Below are 23,359 nucleotides of genomic sequence, written 5' to 3' on the forward strand. Positions count from 1 at the left end.
TAGAATTGACTTGAGTCTAATGTTTGGGCTAGAGTTAGATTGCATTGACTTGGGTCCATAAGACTTTAGGGGTCTTTGAGACCTTTGATTTGATCAAAATGCCAACTTTCGAAGATTTGGACTTTTTGGGCCCGTTGACATATTTTACTAGAAAAACTATTTTTTTGGGTCTTTTTGAGTGGGGGCCATTCAAATTGAGGTGTCTATAATTCCTATTAAAAAAATGAAGCCAAAAAAAACATAAAGCTTTAAAAAAAAAAATCATAATATATCTTTCAAAATAAATAAATTAAACACTTACATGGTTACATATGTTTCATTTTCATTGCACAAGTGCACTAAATTTGTTTTTCAAACACAACGTTTAAAGAGTACCAAATTTATCATAAAAAATATCAAGGCACTACCATCAAATAATTTATGTTAGAACACCGATCCATTTGAACTTTCTCGAAATAACACACAGACACTACCAAAATCCTTTTAAAAAATTTTTTTTTTTTAAGGAAGATGAAGTAAATTCACTTTGATTTCATCTTGAATCGAATGAAGATGATGAAATTTTCCCTGAAAACCTTTTTTTTTTCTTTTACTTGGTTGAGAAGATGAATAAAAATCGATTTAGGGATGAGAGCATAGGGTTTCAAGCTTGAAAACCCTACTGTCTCATTTGTCTCATTTAACTTGATCAAGATTTTGTAAAATCTCGTCTAAGACATCTCGCAATTGTCTCAAATGGGTTTGTGCGTTTGTCTCGTCCAACCAGGATACCAAGTTAACTTGGGTGATACATTTCGATTTCGAACGAGTTTTAAACCCATGGGTGGGTGTAAATGACACCAAAACCGATTCCAACCAGTGGACTCAGACAAATTTTAAGAAATCGGATAAGAATAAGTGACTAGAAGTTCCTCCGATTCCGTTCTTAACATATGAGTCGAATCGGACTCCGAGTTTTAACTTTTAAAACCATAATCATGATCATCCTCGTATACTCTAGAAGTTACTGGATTCTTCTACTTTCGAAAACAAAAACATCACTCATCTCTTCTGCTTTTACTACTCATCAAGACACTCTCTTTCTTTCTCCCTCAGAAAAAAAGAAAAAATAGAATAATTGAAGAAGATATGTTTGGAGTTGTTTTTCCAAATCGAAGTTTTCCCATCGACATCTCCACCTTCTCTCAAATCGACACCTTTCATTGGATTCTCGACATGAACACCTTCGTAGGTATACCTCTCTCTCTCTCTCTACATTCTCTCTCTACACATGTGCATTTTAACCCGAATTTTCTATCGTGCGCAGGGGAGGCATACGATCAAGTACAAGAACTCTGCATTTTCTTACTCAACAGTTTCTCTCTCCCACCAGAAAAAGCCCTAGCTGTCTACATACAGTCTCCAGGCTCTTCTTTTCTCTTCTGTGGCGCTGTTTCTCTCTCTAGACCTTCAGCCGTTCTCTCTCTTCCATGGCCCGAACCAGGAGGACAGATGCAACTCACCTCCACAGATTCTGCTCCTCTTTCAGCTAAGATCGGTGTCTCTGTTGAAGATCTATCTTCTCTTCCCTCTCTTGATGTCACAGCTGGGAAAAAGATCGAACATTTGGCGCTCAAAGTGGGTGAGAATCTCTTCAATTTCATGCAATCGTTTTGTGGTGTTGATGGAAGTCGTCTTGTTGTTCCAATGGATATAATGGATAGATGGTTTAAGAAATTTCAAGAGAGGGCAAAGCGAGATCCGGAGTACTTGAAGGGTTTCGTCTTGTGATGTGATCTTTAGGTAAATTGTTGGATCAATACAATTCTAATGTTTATTTTGTTTTAATTTCAGTGATATATATATATCTGTTGTTTTGTAGTTTTAGATTGTTAAATTTGTAGTTTTTTTTTTTTTTTTTTGAAAAATTAAAAGGAAATATCTTTGGTATTTCATTAATGGATGGTTTCTTGTCATTAATTCGTTCGTGTTAGTACGTAAAATCGATACAATTGTAATGTTTGTTTTGTTTTAATTTGGTATATATGTATATATATAATGAGTTATATATCTGTTGTTTTGTATTGTTAGATTGTTAATTTGTTTGCCATGAAATGAAAAAAAAAAAGGAAGGATCTTTGCTAATTTCAGTGATAGATGATTTATTCGTCAATTTTACATTTGGATGGGAAAAAGAGACCAAAGCTGGAGAAAACTATGTTCAAAGGGGCAAAGATAATCATAGAAGACTTGGGCTTATTTGAATTGGGTTAAAAATTAGTGTTTGTAATTTTGAGTTGTGCAAAGGCAACTTATGTCTTATTATATGGAAGATGTTTCAAAGGGTTGATGGTTCATAGGCTGTTCCTTTAGTTTGTTATATGGTTGGTTGAAGGCCAATAAAAGTATCATTTGTTAAATTTTGAATGAGAGAAAGGTTCATTGGATTGAATGGAGAATTAGGTATCAAAGGTTTTAAGTTGCCTAATGTGGCACTTCTAGGAAAATGGTTATGGAGGTTTCAGGAGGAGAGGTCAAATTTGTGGAGAAAAATTATTAAGGTAAAATATGGGGAAAAATTACTTGGGTGGGAGAGTAAAGAAGTGAGGTCTCCTTATGGTTGTAGTTTGTGGAGGGGAATTATGAGCGTTAATGCAAAATTTGAAGAGTTGGTGGCATTTAAATGTGGGAATGGGGAGAGCATTCGATTTCGGGAGAATTGTCGGTGTGGTAACTCTACTTTATCCACCCAATTTCTGAGGCTCTATGCACTATACTTGAAAAAGGAATATCTGATCATTTAGTTTTTGAATCATTCCGAGACAGGGAATTCTTGGAACTTTGACTTCAGAAGGGATTTTAATGATTGGGAAATTCAGGAGTTAGTAGAGTTGACTTTCAAGTTGGACCATTCAATCGTGGAGTTAGCTAGGTGTGACAAAAGGGTATAGACATGCACAGAAGACAAAATTTTCTCTATGAGCTCATTCCGCTCTTCTTTGGTTCCATCGGGTTTATCTCCGTTCCTAATGGGACCCATTTGTGATCGATAGGTACCTACACAAGTTTCCTTATTTATTTGGTTGGCCGTTTTGGGTGAAAATCTTTCTTTTGATAATCTTATGGCTAGGGGCTTCAATGGGCCAAATTTTTGCTTTTTGTGTAAAGAAAATGGGGAGTCCACTTCCAACATTCTGATTCATTGCCCACTTGTTCATAAAGTATGGGTTCACTTCTCAAGTCTATTTTAGTGTGCATGGATGTTATTGAATTCGGTATTGCCCCTTTTCCAAGAGTGGAACCATAACGTGTTTTTGGGTAGGAAAAAGTACCTTTGGTCACTAATCCCCTTTGCCATATGCTGGGTCTTATGGAGGGAAATAAATCGAAGAGTGTTCAATGATCGTGCCACGAAGCTTCAAGATCTTATATTGGAGGTGTTAGGCTTTCTGATTTTTTGGTGCAAATTAGGCCCGGATTTCAAATGGGTGTTCTTTGACGATTTTGTGTTCAAATGGGAGTCTTTATGTTCAAGTTAAAATTGTCTAATTACGCTTAGTAGTTGTATCTTGTAACCTTTATTATGGTTGGTTATCTCAACTGGTCTTCTATTAATATAATTTGGTCTATTTATCAAACAAAAAAAATGAGAGAAATATTGGAGATTTGTTTGTTATACATTTTTTTGATAGAGTAGTTGTTTTGTTCTATTATATTATACATTGTTGTAGAAATTTATGAAGTCATTTTCAAGTCCTGAGATAGGACCATCAATTCTTTCAAATATAAATGGAGGAAAATTATAAATAGTTCTCTAGTTATTTTCATGATTATGATGAGGTGGTTGTTTATTGGTCCCTTCATAGGATCTGTCTAGCTACATCCTCTCTATGTGGTTTATCTCGAGTTACAATAATTTTGATGAGGCATGTCTATGAACTCTAGGCTTGAGTAGAATTTTAGTTATGGGAAGATGTTTTCTTGGTGTGTGGGTACTGGTACTTTTTTGGGTTCAAGCAAAGGGAACAATATATGTGCTTCCAATGTATAGACTTTTTGGAATGTTGTGGTTGGATTTAGATATGTTGCTGAATCTTGTGGAGTCTGTTTGATTTGTGACCACTTGTACCACAAATTCCTTGTATATCCATAGTGATTGCAGTGAAATTGGAACTTCAACAAGGATTGAAATTCAGGTTTAAGAATGGTCCACAAAAAGGGAACTTCCAATTGATCAACTATACTAAGGTCCCATTTGGATATACTTAGGTCCTATTTGGATACATATTAAAAAGTAACTGTGGTAGAAGGTAGCTTTGGGAGAAAGTAACTTTTAGAAAGTAGAAAGTAATTTCCTTTACTAAAAAATTAAGATTTTTTTGCTTTTTAAAAGTAATTCTTTAAAATTAATCCAAACAAGTTTTTTAACTTTTTGACTTTTAAAAGCTAAAAAGTTGAATTTTTTTTAGTGTATCCGAATGGGCTCTTAAAAAGTAAATTTTTTTTATTTTGAAAAGTTAAAAAGCTTGTTTGGGTTAATTTTAAAAAATGACTTTTAAAAAGTAAAAAATATCATTTTTTTGACTTTTTAAAAAGTAGAAAGAAATTACTTTCTACTTTCTAAAAAGTACTTTCTTCCAAAGTTACTTACTTCCTCAATTACTTTCTACTAGTGTCTTCAAATGCGGTTGCATATTCTCATATGTGATTGTATATGCTATTTTCAAAGTGAAAATTGCATATGCTATAGTCGCATACCCCAAATGATGCTCTTTGCCAATATGCAATTTGTGTGATGACATTTTTCAAATTTTTTTTCTTGCAGCATATGTGATGTGCGAAATTGCATATGCGAAAAACATGTGTTGGTCGCACATGGTTGCATGTGTTGTTTAACAACATTGCTTTCTACTTTCTAGTTTGTATCCAAACATGATCTGATCTCCAATTGAATAAATTACAGTATACAATCGTAAAGGAAAATTGGAGGGGACAATGCATATCACTAATATGGGATTGTTGATCTTGCATGTACCATAATTGAGCGTGAAGCAACTTGAGATACAAGTCTTCCCCAAAATAATATGTTACAATTCTAATTCTTATTTTGTTTTGTTTTAATTTCAGTGAGATATATATTTGCTGTTTTGTAGTTTTAGATTGTTTATTTGGCGTTTTTGAAATATAAAAAGAAAAAAAAAAGGATCTTTGGTAATTTTAGTGATCTATGATGTCATGCCCCAAGATTTGGAATTTTAATTATCTTAATTTCCAGATCACGAGGAGTGATATCTGATAACTTCTTAAAGATGTATTAAACTTTTTAGAAAAATTCAACAAAGTTTCCTTTGTATCTTCATACTTAAATTTTTTTTCTTACTTGTAAACACCATCTACGTTCATTTCCTCAATATTTACAATAAAAAATTGAAGTTTCATAGTATCTAAACTATATTTACATCCAGTTCCACTTACCAAACTATGATCAGAACTGACTTTCTAAGTACAAAACTCCAAACTTAATGCACATATTACATTACACAAAAGTACCTACACAAAAAGAGCTTATGTTCTACAGCTGACTGTGTCTTCCAATTTCAACTTAATTTACAAGGGAGATATGAAGGAGGTTAGGCTTTGGGTAAAGCTCAGCCACTAAATCTAACTTATGTATAGAGTTTTAAATAGCAATCGTAGGTTGGTTGCTTAAAAACACTATTCCAATAAAATTGCAGAGAATATTTTTTAAACGTAAACAATAAATCAAATAATGTAAATATTGATTTCCTTCAATCATATTTGTGCAAATCGCATCAGTTATATTAAAAAGCAGAATTGTATGAAAAGAAACCATGAGACAAATATGAAAATTTGGTTCAAATACTTATGATTCATGATCGTTGCAATTTTTTTTATATTCATTCTCTCTTAAACAATTAGCTACACATTTAGCTATCCAAGCCACCATTCAATTTAATCAGCACTAAATACCAAATGCTATCATATAATGGATGAGAATGTGTTTTTCAATAGCCTCGATCATTAGTATGGTCGTCATAGAGAGATCCGGGTACAATGATCTCTCCAGATCCTTTCTTTGCATACAACTAAATTGGGTTAACTCAAGAGCTTCATCTTGAGTATGACTTTTTCCCAGCCACTAGAGATTATCCTAACCTACTAGACTCTAGTTGTCTGGTTGCAACAACTGTTAGGGTAGTTTGTAAGCTTTCTTTAATCCTGGTACTGTACATCTTGTGGGTCCTTACACCCAAGGGATCTCTCTGTCATTTCTATGGTATTTTATCTCATTGGTCTATCGACATGATACAACTTTAAAGTAAACTTTTCAAAGTAATCCACTTATATGTTACATGTATCAAACATTCTAAATGTTCAATCTCTTTTCAAGTCATTTTATAAAATTTCATTTTTGTCAAATTGTAAAGTCTCATAAATTGTATTGAAGTAGTTCTACTCATATGTTACATATGTCAACATTTTGCTAAAAAAAATGTTCAATCTAGTTTCAGATCTTTTTCTAAACGTTATTCTTGTCAAAAATCATAAAATCTTGTAACTTGTATTAAAATAATTCTACTCATGTTACATGTGTCAAAACCCTGCTAAAAAACGTTTAATCTATTTCCAAATCATTTTCTAGTCAAAAATCATAAAATCCTGTAATTTGTATTAAAATAATTCTACTCATATATTAAATGTGTCAATACCATGCTAAATAAATGTTCAATTTATTTCCAGATTTTCTAAACATCATTCTTGTCAAAAATCATAAAATCTTGTAACTGTATTAAATTGATTTTATTCATATGTTACATGTGTCAAAATCTTGCTAAAAAAATGTTCAATATATTTCTAGTCCATTTTCTAAATGTCATTCTTGACAACTACCTAGTCATATATTCTATAAAAACAAAACCCAATTAATCCCAAATTTACGTTAAAAAATCCTATTGAAAATGATAGCTAATATTTTTCTTCTTCTAAAATTTCATACCTTAGGTTGTGAGACTCGAAGCCAATGCTCTCACTTCTTCTTCTTTTAACATCTCTCCCTTCCGATTTCTCTTTTTCTCTCTCTCAAAACCCCTCTCCAATCTTTCTCTCAAACCCTTGAGGTTTCGACCTCACTCTCGAACTTTCTCTCCCTCTGTTGAATTCCGTACAAGAGAAGGGCTTTAAACCCTTTCTCAACTTTTAACCAAATATATGACTATCTTTATATTTTAGTATTTTTTTCCAAATCTAGTTCTTATCAACTTGTTCAATCTCTAGGGATCATTTTTTGTTTTTTTAAAATATATATGTTCATGATGATCTCATGTTGGCTTTTGGTTCTCCAAATAAATAAATCTTAATCAAACCCATTATTTGCCCAATGGATATAATATGCTCATGGTAAGGCTTCATATGGGTTCGATGCACTTTTATCTTCAATGAATGGTCCAACATTCAATGCGAGTTGAAGCATATGGTTTTTTGACTGGTTAAATGTTATTAATGAGAAAAATAATTCAATATTCTTAACAATAGGCCTTGGAAAAAAAGTTCCTAGAGATTGAAGAAGTTGATACCACTCTATCAAAAAAAAAAAAAATGTTGATAATAACTAGTTTTTGAAAAAAATAATATAATGATCTAGATAAATATTTGGTTAGAAGTTGGGAAAAGGGTTTAAATCCTTTTTCTTGTACAAAATTCCAGTGAAGTCGAGAAAGTTCAAGAGTGAGGTCAGAAACTTCAGGGTTTGAGAGAGAGATCGAAGAGTTTTGAGAGAGAGAGAGAGAGATTAGAAGAAGAAAAAGAAGGGAGGGGATTGTCTTCGAGTCTTGCGACCTAGGTATGAATTTTTTTTAGTTATTGTTTTCATTAGGGCTTTCTCATACCTTAGATTTGTTAATTAGGGTTAGACCATTAAGTCATAGAAATTTGGAGTTAATTAGGTTTTGTTTTTTAAAGAATATATGAGTAAGCAGTAATTTCATTAGAGCTTTTAGTTGTATATAGAGGATTAAAGATTTAGATGTTGAAGTTTTCTATACATAGGATTCAATCTTTGAGTAAATGGACGATTTAAATCAATTTTTTGTAATTCGAGGGAAGTAAGTTGTTGTTCCAGAAGCATGTAAATTATTATTTATAGACTTGTGAGTTGTGAATGATTGTTCAATTGATTTGGTCATTCTTAAGTTAAATTATTTTGAAAATTTTTATTTTCTAGATGGTGGAATACAATAGTAGGTATTTGTTTTAAAACTTTGTGGGAATAGATGTGAAGCATGTATAAAGTCATGTTTATAAAGTGCTAAAGAAAGTAGTTAGGTTAAATTTAGGTTTAGATTAGGTATTTAAAATTGCCAAGCTTAGCAAACTTATTGTTATGGTAGAATGTTAAAAATCAGTTGCTAGTAAAGTTCCATCAAATTATATATATATATTTCTTTAGAAAGGCTAATGGGAGATTACAGGTTTTGAAAATATATGTTGTCATAGTAAGATTATGAAACTACTAGGATTATAGTTTAGAATGTAGAAGAAGAATTAGAACTTCGGATTTTAGTGGATGGATGGATAGGATGTTTGAAAATTACATGTTGGGATTCTACTTGACTGATACGTTCTAGTATTACCTAGATTATTAATACATAAGCTATAAGATGAGTTTATTGTAAAAGAGTTGTAAATGTTATTAATAAAATTAGTTTTGATTATTATTTTAAAAGGGGAGTGCAAGAAAAAGGAGAAGATGGCAATTTAGCCATTGTATCTGCAACTTATGATTAGGTAATTCTAGAGTTTTATAATAATAATAAAAAATCTTTTATTTAGATTATATTTTTTAAGAAACTATTTTTATTTATAAGTTTTATTTTGAGAAAATACTCTTGATGAAGTTACATGAGTTTTGATTTAAAAGATGTATTTATGATAAATGAATGTTTGCTTGTGTTAAAGCATATGAATCTTTCTGTAATGTTTTAACAAGGTATATCAAGAACTACTTTGATGCAAGTTATGAGATCTTACAATTTGACAAGAAAGATATTTTATAAAGTGCTCTGAAAAGAGATTGAACATTTTAGAATGTTTGACAAATGTAAAATATAAATAGATTACTTTTTAAAGTTTATTTTAGTTATATCAGGTTGAAAGACCGGTGAGATAGAATACCATGAGAAATGAGGATGATAAGATTGATGGGTGGAAAAACTAATAAGAGATGCATTTGTAAGAATGTAGTAGCAGTAGCCTCGATCAGTAATAAATGTTGAATATACGTTTGGAACCTATGCTTCCCCAATTTTTTGGTTTGCAGGATTTGATAATTGTAGTGGTCATTTCAACATATTATTTGTGCATATTTTATAAAATGCATGGTTATGGGCTATCCTTGTTAGAAATGATACAAGTGTTATGATTGGTTTCTCAAAATTAATATTGCTGTTATGGATGTGACTCTTTTCTTTTTCTCTTTTCTTTTTTTTTTTTTTTTCTAGGATTTTACTTCTTGTTTAGTTCATGGTTCCTTGATATGTACGAAGTTGAGTGTTTTGATTAGGGCAATGAGGATTTGGGCATGGGAATAAAGTTAGTTGAAGTGGAGGTGTGATTTTGGAGTGCTTTGTGACTGTCACATCCCAACCATGTTTAAGTAATATGCATGAAGTTATATTGCATGGAATAGGATGATGGGGATTTCTGTATCAAAATAAGAGTTAAATTGGAGGTATGCTTCTGTAGTGTCGTGACCATTGTCACCTTTAAGATATTTTCTCATAAAAAAATTTGAGTTTACCGTGTGTTGGGGTATTTGGTGGAACAGAACAACACGACCTTTGAAGGAAAGGTGCATCCCTTGCTCGAGGTCATTATATCCATTATAGGGTTAATTTTCTATTTGAGGAGGAACTTCAAGGAATTTAGAGGAATATTTTTTGGAGATGGTTTGTAGGAGTAGAATTTACTATATAGGTGGGATTTGGTTTGTAGAGGGAGAGCTTAGCCTCATTTTCTTGTTTCTTTTGTATTTTCCTTGAGGACACTTATCCTTCTTTTTATAAAAAAATTCACATTTTGGACCGTCATGGTTCCAAAACAAGAACATGGTGATTACTAACTCTTAGAACTATCAACTTTTCTTCACGACAAGATGTACACTAGAAAATTAAAGAATTCATGATTCGATGTTCAAAAATTTGGAACCTTGGTTTGATGTAAAAATATTGAAAAAAGAGGGGTGACTTCTTGGTTTGGGTTCAGAGATGAGAGAGAGAGAGAGTTACATGGGACACTTATTAAACAAAAAAAAGAGTTACGTGGGACTATGGTTTAAAATATCATATCAATTGAATGTCTTGGTTAATGAATAAACGAAACAGTATCACTACAGACTAATACATTCCCTAAACATTCAATGTTTCATATCGGTCTTGGTCAATACTGATGCACATTGACTGATACATTCCAATATTTTAAACCATGCCTGGGACGGAAGAGAAATCAGCATTTCTCGCCTTGTTATTTTGTCAACTCCATCTAGAATTGGATGGACTTGAGTTCGGTTTATTTTTGCATGGAGTTGACTCTGACCTATTGAGGTCAGATTTTCAACTTCCCTCAAATAAAATGTTGATAAAGTCCTTGGAGTTGCAACTCCTAGAAGTTTTCTATCCAATCACTCACATGGAGTTAAGAGGCGGGATTTACAACTCCAACTCTGTGCAATTCCTACGTCCCAACATGTCCCTGTTTCTTGTCTTTTCTTTTTTTCATTATTTATCAAATTCATCTCATTTACTAAATTTATTGTATTATCTATTATTTCTAGCCTTCATCTAAAAGTGCATGCTCATGGAGCTCTTATGTACTTGCCTTGAGTTTACATCTCACGCCTTGGGTTGTTGAAGCAAGTTGTCCCATCCCTTCATGCTTAAAAACATGGAAAACATACTTTGTTGGGTGGTAGTATCACTTGATTCATCCTTGTTTTAGGCCTTGGTTCCATGGAGTAATCTACTACTACTGAAAGATGGAAGAATTGAAATCTTTGCAGATTGCCATGTATGGATGGTCTGAACAGATGAAACAAGAACAATTAGAGGCAATTACACACAAAACCGCATTCTTGTAACTTCATCTGAAAATAAAATACACATTTTTGATGAAATGATTGTTGTTATCTTGTTGAATAACTCTAACCATTGTTTGGAGATATGATGATAGATTTTGTCTAGTACTAAGTTTGGGATTAGAGATTGACTTGAAAGTTACCTTTAAAAAAATAGGAAAAGGCTGAAAAGCTAAGCACTACAACTCAAGCCCTTACATAGCAACTCCATTATAGCTTTGACAATGTCATATATTTAAGTAACATTGAACCTTGGCAATGCAACATTCAATCCCATGCAAGAAAACTATGTGCCTTAACACGCAGATGGAGAGTGGAATAAGAATGGATCACTTCTTAAAGGTATGAACTGTTTCATCAAGACCGGTTAATTAAATTTCAAAGAATTGCATATATTTATCATGGAAAAGAAATTTTCTTTTGGCTTGGGTATATGTACGCTATTCTATATCTACATATTGGAGGGTGACTTTCTAGTGGACTGAGTTGTGGCACAATGGAGAGAGAAAACTTGTAGACTGAGAGAATATTGGAGATGTCTGTTGTACACTTTCCGAGAGATTAGTTGTTTTGTTCTGTTATATTATACATTGTCGTAGAAATCCATTAAGTCATTTTCAAGATCCAAGGTAGGACCATCAAACCTTTCAAGTAAGTGGGGGATAATTATGAACAGCTCTCTAGTTATCTTCATGATTATGGTTAAAACAAAGGGAACAATATATGTGCTTCCAATTAGAAGGTTTTGGAGTGTTGCAGTTGGATTTACATACATTGCTGAATCTTGTGTAGTCTGGTTGATTTGTTGGTGAACACTTGTACACAAACTCCTTGTATATCCATGGTAACTGCAGTGAAATTGGAACCTCAACAAGGATTGAAATTCAGGTTTAAGAATGGTCCACAAAAAAGGAATTTCCAATTGATCAACTTTACTAAGGCCCTGTTTGAATACAATTAAGTTCTATAAAGTAATTGTGGAAGAAAGTAGCTTTTAGAACATAGAAAGTAGTTTTACTTTTTTTTTTTTTTTCAAGAAGTTAAGATTTTTTTACTTATTAAAAGTAATTATTTAAAATTAGTTCAAACAAGCTTTTTAACTTTCCAACTTTCAAAAGTAAAAAAAAAAAAAAAAAATATTTACCTTTTTAGTGTATTCAAATGGACACTTAAAACAACTAACATTTTTTTTTTTTTTTTTAAAAAACTTTTAAAAGTTGAAAAGATAAAAAGCTTGTTTAGGTTAATTTTAAAAAATAACTTTTAAAAAGTTCAAATTTTAACTTTTAAAAGGTAGAAAGAAATTACTTTCTACTTTCTAAAAATTACTTTCTTTCAAAGTTACTTTCTTTAACAATTATTTTATACTTTTTAATATATATCCAAATGGGGCTTAATCCCTAATTGCATAGATTACAATGTGTAATTGTAAAGCATAATAGAGGGGACAATGTAGATCACCAATATGGGAACTTTGATCTCGCAAGTAACGTAACTAAGTGTGATGCAACTTGAGATACAAGTTTTTTTATAATTTTATAGATCGGTACTCGAGATACAAGTCTTACCCAAAATAATGGAGTTGAACAAATTAGGGATGGTGGTGAATGCATGCAACACAACCAACAAGTGAATAGATAACCCTCATGCAAAGATAATGGTTAAAGCTCAATTATCGATGCAGAAGGGGTTTTATGACTGATATAAGAATCCTAGAGCTTGGGAGTGTCCAATATTATAATGAGATTTTACTAAGATGGGATTGAATGGATGGACTCGAACAAATTGGGGATGTTGGTTGAAGCATGTAGAAAAACCAACAATGATGGGTATATAACCCTCAGCCAAAGATTGTGGTTGAAGTTCAATTCTTGGTACTGAAGGGATTTCAGGACTGGTGTTAGAAACCTAAAGCATGGGAACATGGAGACTATTTGATCTTCGAAGAATGAACTCATCCCTTTATTGTGTAAAAACCATAACCGTCCTTGGAGAGAAAATGTGTAGAAATGCAAAGAAACACTTGTATAAATCTGTTACCATATAATGAGACCTTCATGCATGGACTGGTCTTGGTGATTACATCAGGTTGGATTGGTTTTAGGTAACATATCTTGGAGCGATTCCTGATTCCTGGTTCAAAGGAACATACCAGCTTGGTACAGAGGTAAGAGTTATTTTAGACTGAATTTGGTCTAGTGTTATACATCCTTGGCTCTCTCAAGTTTGTGGTTTGGTTCAGTGCCTTATGGCATGGTGGTGTTGCCCTTGCCCAACTATGTCCGGTCTCCCCTTGCATGGGAAAAACTTCATTAGTGGTTATTCATAAGCATTTTCATGTAGGCTGAAATTATTCTCCTTGATTCATTTGTTACAAGTTTTCTTTCCACTTGAAACAAAAACCTTTGAGCTTTATTATCTTTGTTTCAAGAGATTACTTCCTACCCTTGAAAAATCAGATGCTTTGCCATGCAATTGTGTGGGTCTATTGTTGTGCAGCTGCCATCTCTTCAGGTGTTAGAAGTCATTCTATTCCCTTGTGTTGCTACCATCCCCTTAAGTATTTGCCTTAATCAGTAGTATTGTCTTATTTAATTTTGCCCATATCTTTTCTTCTATTCTTCTTAAAATGTTTAAGTCACAGGTAACTAACTGTTGGAAGATGGAAAGAGGTGAGTGCCTTACACATTTCCATCCACCCAAATCTCTAGTTCAGATCATTTTTGTTAGAAATATTTTTTATTTATTAAGAAAATCTTTTCGGGTGATCATTCACGCCCTTGAATTCAATGAGTGGTGGTTATTCCAAATCCATCTGCTTCATTGACTTCTAACCATTGGAAAACCATTCTTTCCTATACGACGATCTCTAGAACTCGATAATTACTACTCTTCTCGGGATAGATGGATGATAATTGTATGTATGATTGCCTCTCCCTTCCTGTTACCTAATTAAACCCCCTTTCCCTCTTTTGTTGACCAAGCCGTTTGTTACACTGCACTTTTGCCATATTTTTGAGCCAGCCCTGCACAGTTATGACCCAACTGAGATGACTAGCTTTCAGCATTATTTGACAATAAGGTGTTTTTGGTGTCTTGGTTAGGTTCGCATCAAATGGGTGCCAGAGTTAAAGCCGTCACGTAAACAACTAACAACTATCTGGGGCCCGAGAGAAGGTACTGGAGTGAGCCACCACAGAGTGGGATCATTAGGGGATGTTTGCTGTAGAGCACGGTAGTGTGTAATGTGTTACAAACCCCCAGCTAGAGGGACTTCCAGCTTTCCATTTTATCCCCATTTGTTAAATCCTATGAAAGAATTTTACTCCAATACTACGGATGAAGAACCCCTAGTAGGAGTTCTTGTAAATTTTACGCCAACCCTATCCATTATCAGGAGCTTCTATAGATTTTTACACAGTAAATCATGAAGCTTTGAAAATTGAATTAGAGTTTATGAAGCTTTGGTGTCTAGGGTCATCTATGATTTTCAACGAGAAAAAGAAAAGCAATGCAATGTTTTGTTTTTGTTACGCAGTTTATCAACAAAAAAAAAATACAATATTATTATTGAAGTGATGTGCTAGTGTGCAACTAATTGGTCCGTTTTAATGTATAACAATTAATGAGTTTGAGTATAATGGATTAATCTTCTTTCCAACTTTGAGAACTTAATTGGTTTTGCTATTCTTTTCAATCCTTTTCTCAAGTTTCATTGCTTTAATTCTTATTCTCAATCACAAACATTGTTTTTTAGGGGTGGGAGGAGTCCAAAGTAAATTTAGGTGAGTAAAAATCGGAGAAAATTGACAGTTTTTCATTCAGCATTGCTAAAGTACCGTGTGCATACTATGAAGGTGTCACGTAGCCATGGTAAAGACTTAGGTACTGTTTGTTAAATTGAAAAAAAAAAAGTGTTAAATAGTATAAAGCATTGAATTTAAGTCTTGAAAAAGTTTTGTTTAGATGCTAAATCATGTTTGTTACACATTGCTGAAGTTGGTAAATTGTCTTTGTTACCCTTATAATTATATTATACATTGTTTGCATGTTTTAAATGTCTATTTCTTATCAAACACAATAAAATATATTATTTCTTATAAAATTAAAATATAATTTATTTTTAAATAATAAATAATACTCAAATTTTCAATTTATAAATAATAATTTCTATTTATAAAAGCTCACAAATTTCAAATTAAAAATAATAATGTCATACAAGTCACCAAAATTTGAAATTAATATTAAAAGGATTTAATTTTGGATGAATAATTTTCGATGGAAATGAAGGATGTGTAATTATAGAAGTACCTTATGAATTAATAAGGGCAATCCACACCATAGTCAATTTTTTATTTATTTTAATATTGGTTAAAGTTTTTAGAATGAACAAATTTTTAGTGAGGATGGTCTATATGGTTTAGAGATCATCCTCACCAAAAATCAGTTCATTTTCAAATTTGTAATTCGTCAAAAATAGTATTAAAAAAAAAAAAAGGTTGATTTACGATTCTTGAACTTGTTTTGATAGGGTTAGAAGTTTCAGGATGTCTTGATTTTTGGTGAGAATGATCTCTTCATTGTAGAAATCGTCCTCATAAAAAATCAACTTATTCCAAAACTTTTAACCCATATAAGACAAAATAATTTAGCTATGGTGTGGGTTTATTAATTTGTGGAGTGCTTATATATGAATGAGGAGATCATCCTCATAAAAAATCAACTCATTCCAAAACTTTTAACTCATATAAGACAAAATAATTTAGTCATGGTATGAGTTTATTAATTTGTGGGGTGCTTATATACTTATCTATGAGATATAAGAGGTAATATCTTTTTAAGAATAAGGGCATACTTGTCTCTGTTAAAAAAAAACGAAAGGTATACTTGTTCGTGTTGAAAAAAGCAAAGTGTTTATCGCTTTAGCACTTTTTTTCAACATCAAAATAGTGTTGAATTTTTTTTCACTTATTTTCAGCAATAAGTGCTGAAAATATAAAGTAAACAAACGCGCTACTTTGACAAAAAATGCTGAATTTATTTTTTTAGCAATAAGCGTTGAAAAATAATACAAACAAACACTGCTTTAGAGGAATCGTGATTTTCTGACTCCCCCTCTGACACACACCCCATACATCCCTTGATGTGACATGGGCTAGAATCATAGATTTTTACCTTTGGGATACACAATTGTACATCTTCATAAACATGTGCAGATGTGTATCCCAAGGATTAGAATCTATGGTTCTAGCATATGCCATGTGAGGGAGCGTTCGTCAGTGGGGAGCGTCAAAAAATCATTAACCCCATGACTTAGGTTTAGATTTTGTCATACCCACCTTCACCTTCTTTTAACCATTAACCCCTTGCTTGCTTAACAAAAAGAAAAAAAAATGTGATAACTATCATACATTATGACAAATTCGTCAAAAAACATATTAATAGAAGGGAAATTGATCACCCACAACATAGGCAATTAATAAAAAGGAGAAAGGAAATTAATTGAGGTTCAGATTTCGTCAAACTCATCGATCTTTGATTACCATGAGCTTAAGGGATTCCGTTAACCAACTAGTTACTCCAAAAGATCAATCCATCAGAGAAGAAGAGAATTATGAATACAAGAGGTCATGGGACTTAACTAGGGTATGCCACACTAAAGAGTGAAAGAAAAAATACACTCAACACTTCTCTTCACCTGTAAAGGTGGAAAGAATCAAACCTTTGACCTACCTAGCGTTTTAATACTATCAAACCAATTGCTCCAAAAGATTGATCTATTGGAGGAGGAGAACTATGAATATAAGAAGGTCATGGGACTTAAGTGGGGTATAACACATTCAAGAATGGAGGAAAATATACACTAAAAATTAATAGAGTATTATATATGATGCGTTGTAACAAAGCGTATAAAAGGACACCAAATCATCTCCTTATTAAGACTATGAAAAAGAGCATATTAGACATTTAAGATTATATTAAGTTGCATATGGTTTTTATTTAGAAGTGTTATCAATTTCCCATGTTGACCATATTAATAGTCTTTGTAATTCAATGGATACAAATCCATCCTTCAAAGAGTCTTTGAATCGTTATTAACAGTGGGCTTCTAAGGTTGGCTTAATTTCCATCCAAGCTTGCATCATCGATGTGTTCATTAATTCTTTTCCTTAATGAAGAAATTCCGTTCCTAAATTCGATAGCTTTTTGTTTCCTTTAATTTTTAAAATCATATAACTTTCAATCAATTGCTTCAGTTCTTAAAGTACTGTGTGCATACTATTGTTGAGTTGTCGACTCTTTTGACTTGTAGCTTTCTGATTTATTGAATCTTTTGTTAGAGATATTGACTTTATTGGTTAGTGATATATTTGTAGATTTTGCATTTGAATATTTTTCTGGTTTGAGTCGGGAGTTGTATTCATGCAACTCAGAAGATAGTTTAAAGCTATAGATCTTCAAGTTTATAGTCATGGTGGCTTGGCGCCACATCAACTCATTGAGTTGGAATAATTCTGAGCAAGTCAAAAATTGATAGTTTAGAGATATGCCTCTTTGAGTTTATAATCGCAGAGGTTTGGAACCATGTTAACTCTTTAAGTTGGAATGTATATTTCTGTGGTATTTCTTCTTCCATGATTTAAGGGGAGAATGGTGAGTCTTTCAGATATTTGATTACCCAATGAGCAAGTTGCTCAAGCGACTTTCATTTTCCCAATGCCATTAAAATGTTGAGTTCTTCCTTCTGCTTCTTCAATACCAAGTCTACTTCATCACGATTGACAAATTCATCGTTATTTTCCCTTGCTTCCGACTATTTTGTTATTATACTAGTTTATAGTTTTTTATTATGTTTTTCTAGCTCGTTCTGCATTTTATGGTCAGCTAGATTGGCATCATTTCTTCTGATGTAAATTTTCTTGGAGAGGGTTATTCTCCACTCTGGGTTTCACTTCGTTATTGGACACATCGTTTGTGCCTTGAGGCAGTTCTACCCTTAGACCGGTTAGTTGAGTTTGCAGTCTAGCATTATCTTAGCAAGGCCGTTATTATTTCTTGTTGCTTTTGCATCTAGTTTTACACCCTTTAGAGTTGGTCTTGTAGATCTTGGAGAATCTCTGCCTAGGTTTGTGGTTGGTCAGAGGTATTTGTCATATGGGTTTCTTTGGTAGTGTTCTATATGTGTAAGATCACAAGAGAAGTATATTCTACTAGTTTGAATTCAGCTAAAAAGATAACTATTAATTAGGATCTAGAAAGTGATTTTTAGAGCCTTAATTATATATAATTAATGGATAAATTATATAGTAAATCCCCTAATTAGATACAATTCATCATTAGTTTATATTTATTATTAATTTCAATTAAATTATGTATTTCGAACCTAATTGCTGTCATTTATGTATAATAGGAGAAAGTTGCAAAGTTTCAAGGTGAATCAAAAAAATATGAAGATTCCATTATGACCCAAGATCTGAGACAAGACCAATGACCAAAATTCAAACCCATTAAGCCCACATGGACCACGGAATGGTGGCCCCTTGCGTGTCGCGATCAAAGAAAATAGTTAAACCTCGAGATTTGTGCTAAAGATTGATGGCTGCAAAGCATTTGTAATAGACTTTATGATTTTTTGCAAACACAGAATATTTTCGAAATCCTAATTCTCACAAGAAACCAGACCAAGAGTTAAGATCATCTAGAATTAGAAGAATATTAATTTATTTCCTATTTTTCTTAGTTTTTGCAGAAATTGTAATCGAAGAATCCTTGTCGATTTCAAGTTAAGAAGCAATAAAAATATCTCTTTCTTACACTCTCTTCTCTTTTATATGATATTGATTTTATTTTATTTTATTGTTCTTGTAATAATCATCGGCTAACTTCTTCGTTAAATTGATTGAGGAAGTCGGAGAAAGACTTTGTCAATGTTTTTAGTATTATCATAATTGCTTCATAATTTATTGTAATAGTTGTTAGGAAATTATTATTGGGTTAAATATTGATTATTTTTCAAAGTTGTGATGGTTCATTCTTTAATAAGTTCAAGATGAACCATGCTTCACAGAGAGTCAATTAATACTTGTCTAATAATTTTGACTTAATTTATTACATATTTTCAATCTTGGTTCTATTTTAATTGTTTGATTTTTCGATCCACAAACATTATCTTAATTTAATAGATCGAGATAAATAGAAGATAAAAAATTATCAATAAAACTTGTGAAGGTGAATTCAACTGATATATATTTCTCCATCGTATTTTAAATATTTTTCTTTAGTAGTTTATTTTAGATAGTTTCATCTTGAAAATTATTTTTAAATCGCTTATTAAAATTGGATTAGATTTAAAGTAGAAAGATTTATGGATTAACGTTGTCTATGTGGTTCGACCATTATTTGTCAAGGTTTTCTTTTGTTCTTTATTTTATCATAATCTACAGTTTGAACAAATTGGCACCGCTGCTAAGGACAACGGTTTGATCCAATATCTTTTAACAAAAATCTGATGAGGATTTGTTAAATAGATCTGAAGTCTGTTGGCAGAAAAATGCACATAAGAACACAAAAAAATTTGAAAATTTTTCTATTCGATTTCTAAATCAATCAGGAACTACTCCCTAAAATTTTATCAATTTTTGTTCAAATTTTATCATCCGGAGGTAAAATCTCGGGATACGCCTTTCATATTTTAGGATAGGTTTATGTGGATTTGAGGATTGTAATCTAATATTTTATTTTTCGGTGACCTGGCTTGGATTTTTTCCGTTGTTTTTAGGAAAAGGAGTTGACAAAAATCTGTCAAGGATTTGTTACAAAAATCAGAGTTCTGTTGGTCGAAAAACGCACATAAGAACACAAAAATTTTCAAAAATTTTTCTATTCGATTTCTGAATCAATCAGGAACTACTCCGTAAAATTTCATCCATTTTTGTTTGAATTTTATCGCGCGGTGGTAAAATCTCAGGATACGTGTTTCATATTTTTGGGGTAGGTTTATGTGGATTTGAGGATTGTATTGAAATATTTTATTTTTCGGTGACCTGACTTAGATTTTTACCCTATTTTCAGGAGAAGGAATTGACAAGGAGCAACTCAATTGGAAATTGTATCCAATTGAGCATTCAGTTCCTTTGTCAGCAATAACAATATTTTGATTTTTTTAGTAGGAATTGAACGTTAATCCAAGAAGGCTTGGAATGTAATAGAATTAAGGAAGGACGATAGTGGGACGTAACTGCCTCGACTCATCGGGTTTGTACACCAAGTTTGGTGTCGACAGCCTAAGTAAACTCAATTCAATCAGCATCCATCTAGAACAGGAGGTAAAAACTTGAAACCCCTACGCAACTATTGTAAGTGGGTTTCTGTATTGAATTTGAGTGACTTAATTGCACAATTTCGACTACACATTAGTAAGAAGGGCACCCTTATGAGGATGACAAAAACAACATAAGAATCGAATTTCATCATCGATTTCTTATCCTATTAGGAAAGTAATTCACACAAGACAAATTTAATTAAAATCTAATTACACTTGATCAGAGGTCCCATCGAGCTCAATTGGCAAAGTTAGCCTGAGTTGCACCAATGACACTTCTTGATCGAAGTCAGTGCCTAAGCGCAATCCTGTCCCGTTGTACCCTGTTATACTAGGGAGATAGACTACGTCTATTTTAGACGAAGAGGTGATTTAAGAGTACATTTTCTCAGCATCGTATACCACCTCTTATCTGGGGATTAAACTGGTTGATTTTAATTTTAAAGAATTAGGTTAGAGGCTCAAGCTATCCCTTTGAAATAGTTAGGGGTTGTCCAGTTTAATAGGAACCCATCAAGCAAGTGTGAAATTTCTCCTTACTATTCTTGTGCATCGGTAGTATATGTTAGGTAGGAGATTTCAAAAGAATCTGCTTGAATCATTCGATCCCGAGATCACAAGATCTCATCCACTTCAAGGGATTAGAAGAAAATTTGATTCCTCACCTATCTCTTAGCCACCCGAGATGGCTCAACCAATTGTCCCACCTCAAATTATCCAAGAAAATCAACGAACTCTAAATGAGTTATTCGCCCCCACTATAGCCACTTCCCCTTCATGAATTGCCTTGTCAGCAACCAATGTGGCACAATTTGCAATTAGGACAACTACCATCAATATGTTCCCTAAGTTTCATGATTTCGAGAGCAAACAACCCTATAACCATTTAAACAAATTTCTGACCTTGTGTCAAACCTTTCGAAATGGTAGCCTCGATGAGGAAAATATCAATTTGAATTTATTCCCTTTATCTTTAGAAGAACATGCAGCAGCATGGTTGAACTTTATGGGATCTAACTTGATCACCACTTGGGACAAGTAATCAAGAAAATTCATGGCCAAATTCTTTCAAATGGAAAAAAAACATAACAAGTCAAAAATGTCATTAGGAATTTCAAGGGCAGAGTCGATGAAGAATTTTCTCAAACCTGGGAAAGATTTAATAACATGCTTGTAAAATGCCCACATCATAGGATTGGTAGAGCCCAACTAGTTAATTTCTTTTATTATGGTCTTACTACAAACCAACGTATCATTTTAGAATTTATGCATAAAGAAAAATTCATGAATCAAATTCTAAATCAAGTCTATGAGTTTCTCATAAAATTCGATGAAAATGCTCGGAACTGGAACACAAATTTAGAGGATTTTGATAGAAGTGACTTTGGAGCCAACAAACCAGGTATGTACGAGATCAAAAGTGATCCTGATCTCAAAAATGTAATGACTAATTTAGTTAACACTATGGAAAACTTGAACAATAAGTTCAGCATTGTAGACACCCCATTTTTGCATCCGCCTGATTAATCAACTCGTCAACCCAATCGCAATGATTCCCAATGATGGATGTTATTTCCATTGCTTTATTTTGTTACCAAAAATATTTCAGAAATCCAGATGAGGTATCTCGAACTGAAAAAATCTTAGAAACCATGCTACGCTAGGAAAATACGACTCCAGAAACATAGAAATCATTATCTTGCAGACCCAAAAAGAAGTTTCATGATAAAAATCACTAAAAATTGATCAAATTACCAAAATACCCCTAACATCAAAACAACCCTAGAGCCTACGTTACGCTTAGGAAAATCCATTCAAACACATAAAATAACAAATCGAAACCAAATAAATCATTTCACCAATTTTAACATAATTCGACAAAATTACGAAAATGCCCCTCATAAAGTTCACGATCATTTCACACAAAAATTTATAAATGACACAACTAATATTTCCATTGAATTTCTTACGAAAAATTGATTCTAAAACATCCGAGAACATTAAAAATCGACTTAAACGTGAAAAGTCCTCTCCGGGGGCAAAACGGTAATTTCACAATTTTCATAATTAAAAAAATTTTAAATTAATAAATCAAATATTAAATAATTAAAGTAAAACATTAATGAAATTAATTTAAAAAGTTGAATTAAAAAAATCGATCAATCGGACTTTCAAGTAAAATTGTTGAGGGTTCGTGAGATATTTCTTTAAGGACCCCTCCATTGGGGGCCCAAAGAATTAAAGAAATAATGGAGGAAGGGTCTCAAACAATTAAAATCAATCAAGCAAGACTGAAGTCAGGTATTAAAGTCAATCAAGTGAGACTGAAGTCAAAATTAAAGTCAATTAAACAAGACTGAAGTCAAGATATTAAAAGTCAATCAATTAAGACTAAAGTCAAAATATTAAAAGTCAATCAAATAAGGCCAAAAGTCATAATAGAGTTCTAATTAAATAATAACTCAATCTAATAGAGTTCTAACTAAAACACAACTCCACCTAAAACAATTTTAATTAAAACACAATTCTACCTAAAACAATTCTAACTAAAACACAACTCTAACTGAAAGAACTCTAATTAAATACTAACTCTATCCAAATCAACCCTTAAAAAATTCTATAAATAGAGGTGCTCACACCCTATTTTCGGATAAAATCATAAACCCTAAGAGAAGTAGGTCTAGAAGCCCCCATAGCCTCCCATAAACCCTAGTTTTGGAGCCCCAACTCCTTACCTAACATCCCTCCTTCAATTTTAGCCTAGAAAACACTAAAAGCCCTTCAAAAACAACCCTCAAATCCGCAACAAACTTGAAGAGTTCAGATCCAAAAATAAGGAGATACCTTGATCTCGGAGAACCAAAATCAAATCCGGAGACAGAACGAAGCAAGGAATAACGGTACAAAGA

At 32.5% G+C, this 23,359-nt stretch overlaps 1 protein-coding gene across 2 annotated transcripts; it reads left to right on the forward strand.

Annotated features, from left to right (window-relative positions):
- The first annotated feature begins 1,024 nt into the window (after positions 1–1,024).
- On the forward strand, positions 1,025–18,825 carry LOC147410135 (hikeshi-like protein). 2 transcript variants are annotated; one of them, XM_086432371.1, is made up of 3 exons: positions 1,025–1,231; positions 1,307–1,782; positions 18,540–18,825. In XM_086432371.1, exons 1-2 carry the CDS (start codon positions 1,129–1,131, stop codon positions 1,768–1,770), a joined length of 567 nt encoding a protein of 188 aa, XP_086288497.1. In that variant the 5' UTR covers positions 1,025–1,128; the 3' UTR covers positions 1,771–1,782; positions 18,540–18,825. The 2 variants fall into 2 exon arrangements, with proteins under 2 accessions (XP_086288497.1, XP_086288496.1); XM_086432370.1 differs by lacking the exon at positions 18,540–18,825 and adding an exon at positions 14,233–14,608 and having other exon boundaries at positions 1,028–1,231.
- Positions 18,826–23,359: the final 4,534 nt, after the last annotated feature.

The sequence above is a fragment of the Akebia trifoliata genome, chromosome 2 (genome assembly GCF_017979445.1).
Source record: "Akebia trifoliata isolate Shusen 1 chromosome 2, ASM1797944v1, whole genome shotgun sequence".
In the NCBI taxonomy this organism is placed as follows: domain Eukaryota; kingdom Viridiplantae; phylum Streptophyta; class Magnoliopsida; order Ranunculales; family Lardizabalaceae; genus Akebia; species Akebia trifoliata.